The sequence below is a fragment of the Schistocerca nitens genome, chromosome 2 (assembly GCF_023898315.1).
Source record: "Schistocerca nitens isolate TAMUIC-IGC-003100 chromosome 2, iqSchNite1.1, whole genome shotgun sequence".
In the NCBI taxonomy this organism is placed as follows: domain Eukaryota; kingdom Metazoa; phylum Arthropoda; class Insecta; order Orthoptera; family Acrididae; genus Schistocerca; species Schistocerca nitens.
The window spans coordinates 1,098,143,732-1,098,155,740 of NC_064615.1; the positions used below are offsets into that span (position 1 = coordinate 1,098,143,732).

Below are 12,009 nucleotides of genomic sequence, written 5' to 3' on the forward strand. Positions count from 1 at the left end.
AATGAAGGTAACAGTGGTTGGGAAGGTGAACTGAAAATCGGAGATGGGTAGATTTCAAGACAGGGGTGCACTACGCAAAGGAAGCAGCTAATCGGATAGCAGAGTACTTGTGGAGTGCACATGGGGGGTTTCAGGCTAGCCGGTAGTTTGAGGTACTCTCATGAACACTCGCCAGTTGGTACACATTTAGGGAAATCAGATAGCTTTCAGAGTAAAGTCAGTTCGACTCTGAAACTTTTATCAGTCAACTGTCGAAGTATTTGTAACATAGTTCCCAAATTTGCTCTCCTCCATGAACGTTCTCAGCCTCAAATTATTCTTGAATTGAGAGCTGGCTAAGACCCTAAGTAAAAAAACTCTGAGATATTTAGTGAGTCTTGGAATGTTTATCGGAAAGACATATTCGACGCCGTAGGAGGGGAAGTGTTTATTGCAGTTGACAAAAAATATTCTCTTTACTGAGGTTGAATTTGAGTGCAATAGTGAAGTTACGTGGTCGCACATAACAGGACTAGGTGAAACCATATCAGTTGTTGGATGTTTTTACCACCCACCCGACTCCGCTGGGACAGATGTGGAGCCATTCAAAGAATCAGCTTTCCATAAATATCCAGATCACGCGACACTAGCTGGCGGTGACCTTAACCTACCGAGTATAGACTGGGACGTGTATGGATTCACTGCAGGTCGTGCAGACAGACAGTCTTGTGAAGGACTTTTGAACACATCTTCCGAAAACTGTGTTGAGCAGCTAGTTCGTCAGCCAGCACAAACAGGCAGGACCTTATCGATGGCGTCAGCATAGAGATGGGGATTAGTGATCATGATGTCATCTTAGCGACTATGGTTACGAAAGTCAGTAAATCAGTCGAGAACGTTAGGAGAGTCGATATGCAGTTGTCAGCGTCTCACTTAGACAATAAAATACAATCATTCAATTCCAGAATTATGGCCATAGAGGAATTATGGCTAAAGTTTAAAGAGATTGTAAATCGTGATCGGGAAAAGTATGCGCCTACTAAGTGGATCAAGGGCGGAAAAGACTCATCGTGCTTTAATAACAAAATTCGGAAAATGCTGAGGAACGAAAGAATGTTACATTCTCGGTTCAAAAGAGAACGCGCAAATGAGGACAGCAAGATTTGTAGAGATTCGTGCGTCTGTGAAAAGATCTGAGCGCGAAGCATACAACAGCTACCACCGGAGAACCGGAAAAAGTTTTGGTCCTCTGCAAAATCGTTAAGCGGATCTAACGCTTCTATTCAGTCACACGTTGACCAGTCTGCTTTGGCGCTAGAATATTCCAAAAGGAAGGCCGAAGTTCAAAATTCCTCGTTTAAGAAATCGTTCACGCAGGAGAATGGTTTGACCATCGCACAGAGTCCCGTGTGGAAATCACAGTAATGAGTACCGCTGGCGTAGAGAAACAGCTGAGACAGCTGAAAGTAAATAAGTGGCAATGCCTAGGTGGAATGTGTACGGCACTGGCCCCTTACTTAGCTTGCATTTACCGCGAATCTTGCGATCAACGCGAACAACAAAGCGAATGGAAAAAAGTGCAAGTGACTCTAGTGTATAAGAAAGGTAAAAGAACGGACCCACAAAACTGCAGACCAATATCCCTGTTTCCTGCAGGATCCTTGAACATATTCTCAGTTCGAACATAATCAACTTTCTTCAGACTAAGGAGCTTATGTGCACAAATCAACACGGTTTTGGTAAGCGTCGCTTCTGTGAAACTCACCTTTTCCTTTTCTCGCATGATGCACTGAGAGCCATGGATGAAGGGCAACAGGCAGATCCCATATTTCTAGATTTCTCGAAAACATTTGACACGGTGTCCCATTGTGGGGTGCTAACGCAAGAACGAGCATATGGAATAAGTTGACAGATATGTGTGTGGCTCAAAGATTTGTTAAGCAATAGTATGTCTTCGTCGTCGGCGAGGGTTCATCAGAGACAAGGGTATCATCAGCAGTGGCCATGGAAGTGTGATAGGACTTCAGTTGTCCTCTGTATAATAAATGACTTGGCGGAGAAGGTGGGCAGCAGTCTGCGGTTGTTGGCTCATGATGCCATGGTGTACTGTAAGGCGTCGAAATTGAGTGACCGCAGGTTGACACAAGATGACGACGACAAAATTTCTAGTTGGTATGATGAATGGCAGGTGGCTCTTGCTGTAGAAGAAAGCGGATAAGTAGCAAAAACCAACCCGTAATATCCGGATACGGCATTCCAAGTGTCCTGCTTACCACAGTCGCTTCATTTAAATATCTGGGCGTAATGTCGCGAAGCGAGATGAAATGGAATAAACAAAAAAAATGGTTCAAATGGCTCTGAGCACTATGGGACTCAACATCTTAGGTCATAAGTCCCCTAGAACTTAGAACTACTTAAACCTAACTAACCTAAGGACATCACACACACCCATGCCCGAAGCAGGATTCGAACCTGCGACCGTAGCAGTCCCGCGGTTCCGGACTGCAGCGCCAGAACCGCTAGACCACCGCGGCCGGCTGGAATAAACATGTGAGGATTCTGGTAGGGAAGGCCAACGGTCGGCTTCGGTTTATTGGGAGAGTTTTGTGAAAGTGTGGTTCGTGTGTAAGGGAGACCCCGTATAGGACGCCAGAGCGACTTCTTTTTTATTTATTGTTCCGTGGGACCACATTAAGGAGAAGTCTCCATGGTCATGGAACGAGTCAATACATGAAATTATAACACGATTGTAGAAACAGATAAAATGAAATATAAGAAACATATTCAGGCGACAAGTCGTTAGTTTAAATAAAGAAAATCAAGAATGTAACACTGGAATTTGCTTAATTTTTTAGCTCTTCCAGGAGCTCCTCGACAGAATAGAAGGAGTGAGCCATGAGGAAACTCTTCAGTTTAGACTTAAAAGTGTTTGGGCTACTGCTAAGATTTTTGAGTTCTTGTGGTAGCTTATTGAAAATGGATGCAGCAGAATACTGCACCCCTTTCTGCACAAGAGTCAAGGAAGTGCATTCCACATGCAGATTTGATTTCTGCCTAGTATTAACTGAGTGAAAGCTAATAATTCTTGGGAATAAGCTAATATTGCTAACAACAAACGACATTAAAGAAAATACATACTGTGAGGGCAATGTCAAAATTCCCAGACTATTGAATAGGGGTCGACAAGAGGTTTTCGAACTTACACCACACATAGCTCGAACAGCCCGTTTTTGAGCCAAAAATACCCTTTTTGAATCAGAAGAATTACCCCAAAAAATAATACCATATGACATAAGCGTATGAAAATATGCGAAGTAGACTACTTTTCGAGTTGAAATGTCACTTATTTCAGATACTGTTCTAATGGTAAATAAAGCGGCATTTAGTTTCTGAACAAGATCCTGAACATGGGCTTTCCACAACAGCTTACAATATGCCCATTCTGTCTGATCAAAATATCGGTTCTTGTTGAATTGTGAGTTAGAAACTGTAAAAACTGAGTCTTACTGTGATTTAGCATCAAATTATTTTCCACAAGCCACGAACTTATATCATGAACTACATTATTTGATAATGTTTCAATATTACACACAAGATCCTTCACTACCAAGCTGGTGTCATCAGCAAACAGAAATATTTTTGAATCACCGGTAATACTAGAAGGCATATCATTTATATAAATAAGAAACAGCAGTGGCCCCAGCACCGACCCTTGGGGAACGCCCCATTTAACAGAGCCCCATTGGGACTGAACATCATTACCACTCTCAATATTGCGGAGGATTACCTTCTGCTTTCTGTTCTTAAAGTAGGAGGCGAACCAATTGTAAGCTACTCCCCTTACTCCATAATGTTCCAACTTCTGCAGTAATATTTTGTGGTCAACACAGTCAAAAGCCTTCGTTAAATCAAAGAAAACACCTAACGTTCGCAACCTTTTATTTAATCCGTCCAAAACCTCACAGAGAAAAGAGACTATAGCATTTTCAGTTGTTAAGCCATTTCTAAATCCAAACTGTACATTTGACAGCAAATTATGTGAATTTAAATGCTGCAGTAACCTTGTATATACAACCCTCTCGATAACTTTAGCAAACACCGATGGCATAGAAATGGGTCTATAATTGTCAACATTATCCCTGTCTCCCTTTTTATAAAGTGGCTTCACTACCGAGTACTTTAATCGGTCAGGAAACCGACCACTCGTAAAGGAAAAGTCACAGATATGGCTAAGTACTGGGCTAACATACATGGAACAATACTTCAGTATTCTGCTAGATACCCGACATATCCATGAGAGTTCTTGGTCTTTAGTGATTTAATTATTAACTCAATCTCCCTCTTGTCAGTATCATGGAGGAGCATTTCAGGTAACAGTCTCGGAACACTTTTTTCTAAGAGCGCTATATGATTCCCTGTTGGGACTAGGTTTCTATTTAGTTCACCTGCTATATTCAGAAAGTGATTATTAAATAATGTACATATATGCGACTTATCAGTAACACGGACGTCCCCACTACGCACTGATTCTATATTCTCGACCCGTCTCTGCAGACCAGCCACTTCCTTTACGACTGACCATATGGTTTTAATTTTATCCTGAGACTTAGCTATTCTGTCTGCATACCACATACTTTTTGCCTTCCTAATAACTTTTTTAAGCACCTTACAATACTGTTTGTAATGGGCTGCTGCATTTAGATTGTGACTGTTTCTAACGTTTTGATATAATTGCCACTTTGTTCTACAAGATATTCTTATCCCTTTAGTCAGCCACCCAGGCTGCCTGTTTGTGCTAGTACCCTGTTTTGAACGTTCTAACAGAAAGCAACTTTCAAAGAGCACGAGAAAAGTCTTGAGGAAAGCATTATATTTATCGTCTACTGTATCAGCACTATAAATATCTTGCCACTCTTGTTCCTTGATAAGGTTTACAAAAGTATGTACAGCAACTGGATCAGCTTTCCTAAAAAGTTGGTAACTATATTTAACATGTGTTGCAGCACAAAAATCTTTTAGACTTAAAATTTGTGCATCATGATCTGAAAGGCCATTCACCTTTTTGCTAACAGAATGCCCTTCTAGTAATGATGAATGAACAAAAATATTGTCTATGGTTGCTCTACTGTTCCCTTGCACTCTCGTTGGAAAGAATACGGTTTGCATAAGATTATATGAATTAAGGAGGTCTACCAGCATCCTTTTCCTTGCACAATCACTTATACAATTAATATTGAAGTCACCACATATAACTAACTTTTTGCATTTCCTATAAAGTGAACCAAGAAAGTGCTTTAGCAAAAATGTTGTGAAATCGGAGTCTGGGGATCTATAAATAACAACAGTTACAAGTTTAACTCCGTTAAATTTAACCACACCTGCACAACATTCAAACACCTTTTCAGTGCAGTACTTTGAAACATCAATTGACTCAAATGGGATGCCGTTTTTCACATACATGGCTACTCCCCCACACCGCAAAGAGCTCCTAGAAAAGCTGCCAGCCAACCTGTATCCTGGTAAAGGAAGCCTCTGAATTATTTCCTTATTTAAGAAGTGTTCAGATATACCAATAATTTCAGAGTCAACATCTATAAGCAGTTCTCTAACTTTATCTCTAATACCTTGTATATTTTGATGAAACATACTAATTCCCTCATTACTCGGATACCTAAGCTTTGTCGAAAGTGGTTCCTTTGTTAGAGAGACTTCCCTTAAGCAGGAATACCTATCAGCTGACTAATCTAAAAAAGGTGCAGCTCTAACACCCACTACTGCAGGAATTTTCCCATGAGTGATCCCACCAACCCCACCTATGCTGTCACCTGTAAGCTTTGCCAACCTCCCCTTCCCATACCTGTTGAGGTGCAGGCCATGTCTAGTGAAACCCGTCCTGCTGATAGACTCCACCGACACCACTGAAATGTGACTCATGCCTTCTGTCATCAGCGCACCCCCAAGTCTCATGTTATTACGCCTGACGGCTGTATTAAGATGAGGCCGATCGTGACGCTGAAACAGTTCCACGAAATGCACATTCGTGTTGCCAGTCTGAGTGGCTATCTTTTCCAGGTCACCATCTATGTCATACTCCCCATCCCTATCAATACTATTACCAGCCCCACCCACAATCACTACCTGATCCTCTTTAGTAAAATCCCTACATAACCCCCCTATGTTAAAAGTCACCTGAGCCAATCCTGCATTAGGCTTCACAATGCTGGTGACCTGGTACTCACTCCCCAAAACTTCCTGCAACTGCTGGCCTACACCTCTACCATGAGAACTACATAACAGCAGAACCTTCTTCTTTCTCTTAGACTTTGCAACTGTCTTAGCCACCGTAACTGCTGAGGTCTGCTGCATACTTCCTACATCTACAGCTACTAGAGATTCCTCTCCACTAGACTCTGACAGTTGGTCATATCTATTACAAACACCAATAGTAAAACTATCTGAAAATCTTCTTCTCCTAGCAGATCTCTTGCCAACAGCCAGCTCCCATTCCCCAACCCCCTTCTCCCTCCTCATCCTATCTAGCTCCTCCTGTGCGTTTTTCAACTGCACCTGAAGGGCACAGATCTTACGCTCCAGCTCCTCTATCAACTTACTCATGCTACATAACCTACAGTTCCAGGAGAGGATCTCACCAGAATGCCCACTGGCTTCCCCACTGCATTCCCCCCAGTGAAAATACTTCGAATAAGTCTCACACCGCAATCCACTACTCACGAACCTTGTTCAGCATTGCTCGAGTGCTTGGGATCTGCACCAGATCGGATTGAAAGAAGGCATCGAAACGATTCAGGGGGAGCAGGTAGATTTCTTACCGGAGTTTCGATCAGCATGCAAGTGTTACGTACATGCTTCTGGAGCTCAGCAGGGAAGAAGACACTCATTTCGAAGAAAACAACAGAGAAAGTGTAGAGAACCTGGCTCCAGAACGATCCTAATAATGCCAGCATACATTTCTGGTAGGGACCACGAAGACAAGATACGAGGAATTACGGCTCCTAAGGAGGCATATAGACAGGTGTCTGTCCCTCGCTCTGTCAGCAAGTGGAACAGGAAAGGAAACGACTAGTTGTAGAACAGGGTACCCTCCGCCACGAACCGCACCGTGGCTTGCGGATTATGTATGTAGATGTAGACACAAAGGACGATAGTTGAGAGGAATTATTGGTTTCATGTCCGTAAATTTAGTGAAATCATTTTTGGCTTGATTTCATTTGGAATCGTGAGGTTTTATCTAGTCTATTTCATTTGTTTGGTCTTATGACTGCATGCATGAGGGTTGTGGTGTAATAGGTGGCCCCAGTTGGGTGTAGATAAGGACATTGACAGAAGTTTATGACGGCGGTGACGAAGCTACAGTGGTGGTGGATGTGGTTGGAACTTCTGGCTCCGGCAGTGGTGCGGGCGATGGGGCGGGCCGCGGTTTGGGGCTGGCGAGGGAGTCGACGGTAGCGCAGGTGGCGGCGACGGTGGTGGAGCATTTGACGGAGGCAGTGGCGAAGGAGCTGCCAGACTACGGCTCTCTGTGAGTGGTGAAGCAATGAAGACGACGACGAAGGGTGGGAGATGATCGGCGAAGAACCACTAGCAGAGTCCAGGTGAGAGCTGAGGTGCTGGTGAAGTATAGTGGGGCATGTCAGTAAAACGGAGGATATACTTCATACTGGAAATTTTGAGAGGACATTTTGAGGTTAACATGAGTAAAGCGAGTCAGAGAATATACTCCAGCCGAGAATGTGCTCATCGCGAGTAAAAGGGTGAGGGATGTTGCTCAAAACAAAGAACGTTCTCCGATTTCGTGTGAACAAAACTAGAGGAGCTTCTCACAACCGGAAAATATTGAAGCGAGATCTGTAGCATTCTTCGGGCTGAGTAAGTTCTGTTAAGTTTTACCTACATTTTGGCAATGATGGCAGAATTCATATTGCTTGGGAGGCAAAAAAAGAAATATGTAGCCCAACGAAGTGCTGAATTGAGGAGCTGTAGAAGTTTATACCGCTTTGACAATAAGAACATCATCTGCGGACGACCTCTCAAAAGAAGTGAAAATTGAAACATTTTTATCGCTATTTAGTAGACCCAAGTTTTCAGACTGACGTACGAGAACATTTAGCTGTAGGCCTACACCAAACAACCGTTTCGCTGACTTTTCCAGACGTTCACCATCATGTCTTCTCACAGCATAAGTCTTATATAGTGTGATGTTAGAAATAAGTAAGGTTACCAGAAAAATTAAGAACTGGTTTATTGCAAACCTAGCGACCTGTTACTCGTAACGAACGCATGGTGGGGCGCTTACGTGCTTGCCAAGCGAGCAGACAGCTGTGGGCCGTATTTAACCAAAATTATCTCGTGTTAGAGAACTCATCAGAGTTCCGGCTTGGAGTAGATAAAAAGTCATGTAATCTTAAGATTTCGTTCGCATAATGTTCGCCTAACTTCTATAACTGAAAAGTTTTCCGCATGTTGTAAATTCGGTAACCTCAAGAAAATGCATTTTCATAAGCTGTATACGTAATTGTCTTAATAATTTGTTGCCGCACATAAAATAAACAAAATGAAACGTAGTGCAACTCTGCCTGAACACACTGATGCCGGTTCCAGACATGTCGCCCGTTTGAGCGAGCTGAATGAAACGTGACACTGCGCGTGCTTTCTGTGCCGGACACGGCAGACCACACACACCGAGAACTCAGCAGGGAGCAGAGGTACTGAGAAAGAGGAACCCTCTCGTCACAGATTATGGCTTCGAATGTTTTGCTCGTAAGAACTTTCCCAGAGAATGTTCTTTTGCTCGGAGAATCTTCTCCAGAGAACGTCGTCTTGTTTATTCATACGACCCAGCGTGTTTACCTTCTGTTGGATGTCAGTACAAAGGCGATAACCAAAGACGCACGAGGGGCCACAGAGCTCCAGCGGCAGTGGTGTAGCCATTTCGTGTATCTTCTGTAGTTCACGTATCGCCATTTACAGTCGGTCATTTCTAAATTCCGCCAATCCACTTCATTACTGGACTCGCATGATACCTTCAGTAATGGCTCCAGCACTACAGGCCAAAGCCGCCTATAGCACACAGACCCCTGCCTCTGCACGCAAATTGACGACGATTCACTTCCGTGGCATCGGTCTGCCCCGCTTGTCGACACTCCAGCTCCATGTGGCGAGTATTTATTGCGTCCTCTGTTGATTTGCCACTTTGTGTTGCAACGCACTTGCTCCTAAACTCAATATGGTATCATTATAGCTGTGTAGTACATTCGCAACTGTCCAGAAGTTTCGAGATTTTCTTTAGAGCTTGTTTCAGTGGATATTGTTTGTTCACTTCCTTGCTTCATTTAAATCCGTTCTTTCGTTGCCTTATGGAATGAACGGCTCCATTATGTTAAAAACAGCCCTTTCCCGAAATTCTTCCCAAACCAAATTTCCGTATAATGTTTATTCAGGTCATTCTCAGTATGCATCTACTTCCTGGATCTGTGGCATGCAAACCATAAATTTTATCACGGCACGGATTCTGAGTCCCAGCTTGTCAGTGTAGTAGGTGTGGTACTGTTCCTTCAAGCAGAACAGCGTGCTGGTGTACGTAGCGTGTAAATGGTTTGCGATCCTTAGCACCGTGGCACCACATGCCTTATGGGAGGGACAGCTTTCCGGTCAAACTGGGGACCCAGACATCACACGGAACTCATTATGATGCAGCTTCATGCTTTAATTGGCAACGTCGTTGTCAAGTAACAGTGATAACCAAGGACCATACTACAAGGAGTACAGGGAGTACTGATTGTTCTGCATTGTATCTGGCAGTATGGAAACTTTCCATCGTTGATGGGCTATAGGGAATGCTGTCGTAGATTAATCAGGAAAAATTTGTCTCATACCCGATTCTGAGGGCTCCATTCTCATCGCAACATGTACCTGACACATATGTATCGAATCGATGTACGGAACACCGACCTTAGGACAAAGTTTTACGGCCAATAATTTCTGTATGATAATTTTCACTGCCAAACGAGAGACCCGCACCAACCACTCACGAAGCGAGACCGAGCGAATTCTTCAGAGCCAAGTAAACAAACATTTGTATGCAATAGTGAAGCGTCAGTTTGTCAAGTTTTACGTCAGCAGACATGTACTTCTGCACGTCAAGCATAGCAGTGTGAGATGGTGGGATGCACACTGCCGGATGTAAGCAGAAACATTGTAAAAATGCCACAACTGATGAGGGTATAATGAGTAAAACGAAAGACCTATTGCGAAATAAAAACACATGTTTGGTATTTGCAAAGACGGATTTGAAATAGTTTAAGTCATCGTATGGCGCTGTCCTTAGCCGTTGGATTAGCTGAAAGGGACTGAATAAGTGGACCTGCTCGACGGTGCACTCACGATTGTCCACAGAGCTTCTTCCTGTGGGAGTTCTGCTTTCAGCTGTCATACAGTCTTTACGGAAAATTATCGCAGATGTCACATCACCTACAGCAGATAGGAAACTCCCTGGCAGGTTAGAGCCGTGTGTCGGATCCGCGGCGTGCACTCTCCACTGCAGAGTGAGAATTCGTCCACGAAGCAACTCCCGAGGCCTCTGGTCACTGCAGTGCCCATCCTTCCGGGAGCGCTGGGCCCGCCAGCCGTGCAGGGGAGCTTCTGTGACGGCTGGAAGGCAGCGGCTGAGCTACTGGCGGAAGTAAGGCTGTGACGGCGGCTCTCGGTCCGTGCCTGCCTAGCTCTATGTCTATTTTTTTAAGGACGTGTATTCGCCATTGACTATGAAAATTGTTTTACAATTGCAGTTTCGACCTTATGAGCCATTTTCAAGTGGTAATGTGGAAGATTTTGCTTCAGCTCATGACAGACATGTCTACATGTCAGCGTCTAAAATCATCTATAACAAATTTGAACAAGTCATTCATATCCTTAACATAAATATCACATGTTCACTCTCTTGCAATGCATACGAAATTCTTCTTTAAAGAAAAGAGGTGTTCTGCGGCAAGCGCTGCAGTTCTGCTGTTTGATGTGCCTGAAACCAGTTAAAACGATATAGCAGCACAGAACGGAGTGGATGATCTGCAAGAAATAGTTATAATCGGTGTCTCACTCAAATGCTCCGAAATCTAAAGATGAAATCTCGATGCGCTAAAATGCTAAAAAGACCAATGGATTTGCGATTGTTTGCTGTGCCGGCCAGTGTGGCCGAGCGTTTCTAGGCGCTTCAGTCTGGAACCGCGCGACCGCTACGGTCGCAGGTTCGAATCCTGCTTCGGGCATGGATGTGTGTGATGTCCTTAGGTTAGTTTGGTTTAAGTAGTTCTAAGTTCTAGGGGACTGATGACCTCAGATGTTAAGTCCCATAGTACTCAGAGCCATTTGAATCATTTTTTGTTTGCTGTGTTAGTATGCATCCTTTAAAGAATGAAAAAGTTCCAGGTTTGTGTCCCAGTCTGGCACACAGTGTTCATCTGCCAGGAAGTTTCTAATCCACTGCTGAGTGGAAATCCGTTCTGGATACTTTTAGCCGCGCGGGATTAGCCGAGCGGTCTAGGGCGCTGCAGTCATGGGGTGCGCGGCTGGCCCCGGTGGAGGTTCGAGCCCTCCCTCGGGCATGGGTGTGTCTGTGTGTGTCCTTAGGATAATGTAGGTTAAGTAGTGTGTAAGCTTAGGGACTGATGACCTTAGCAGTTAAGTCCCATAAAATTTCACACACATTTTTCTATACTTGTACGTTCTTGCATAAACTATACATGCTAGGTTTTTAACTTTTAACCTCGCACCTTGTGTGGTACAGGCGGCCACTGTTGAGTAAACACCGGCTGCGCTATCAGCCGTGGAGCCTCTCCTTTGACGACGACTTCAGTGCGCTGTGCAAGGAGCGGCAGCCAGAGGCGTCGCAAATGTTCAGTCTCGCTGATGAACTGTACGCCTTCTATCGTGTCTACTGGGTCACTGCAGCTGAGTACATCGATTCATTCTACGGAGATGACTTCAAGATTGTAGGTAAGTTTAATACTGGGGCCC

General features: G+C 44.0%; 1 protein-coding gene across 3 annotated transcripts in view; it reads left to right on the forward strand.

Annotated features, from left to right (window-relative positions):
• LOC126237489 (uncharacterized) overlaps positions 1–12,009 on the forward strand; it is a 71,661-nt gene that overhangs the window by 44,490 nt on the left and 15,162 nt on the right. For all 3 annotated transcript variants that reach the window (XM_049947634.1, XM_049947637.1, XM_049947635.1), the window contains one exon: positions 11,780–11,988. In XM_049947634.1, coding sequence (XP_049803591.1) covers positions 11,780–11,988 — 209 coding nt within the window. The remainder of the gene's footprint in view (positions 1–11,779; positions 11,989–12,009) is intronic.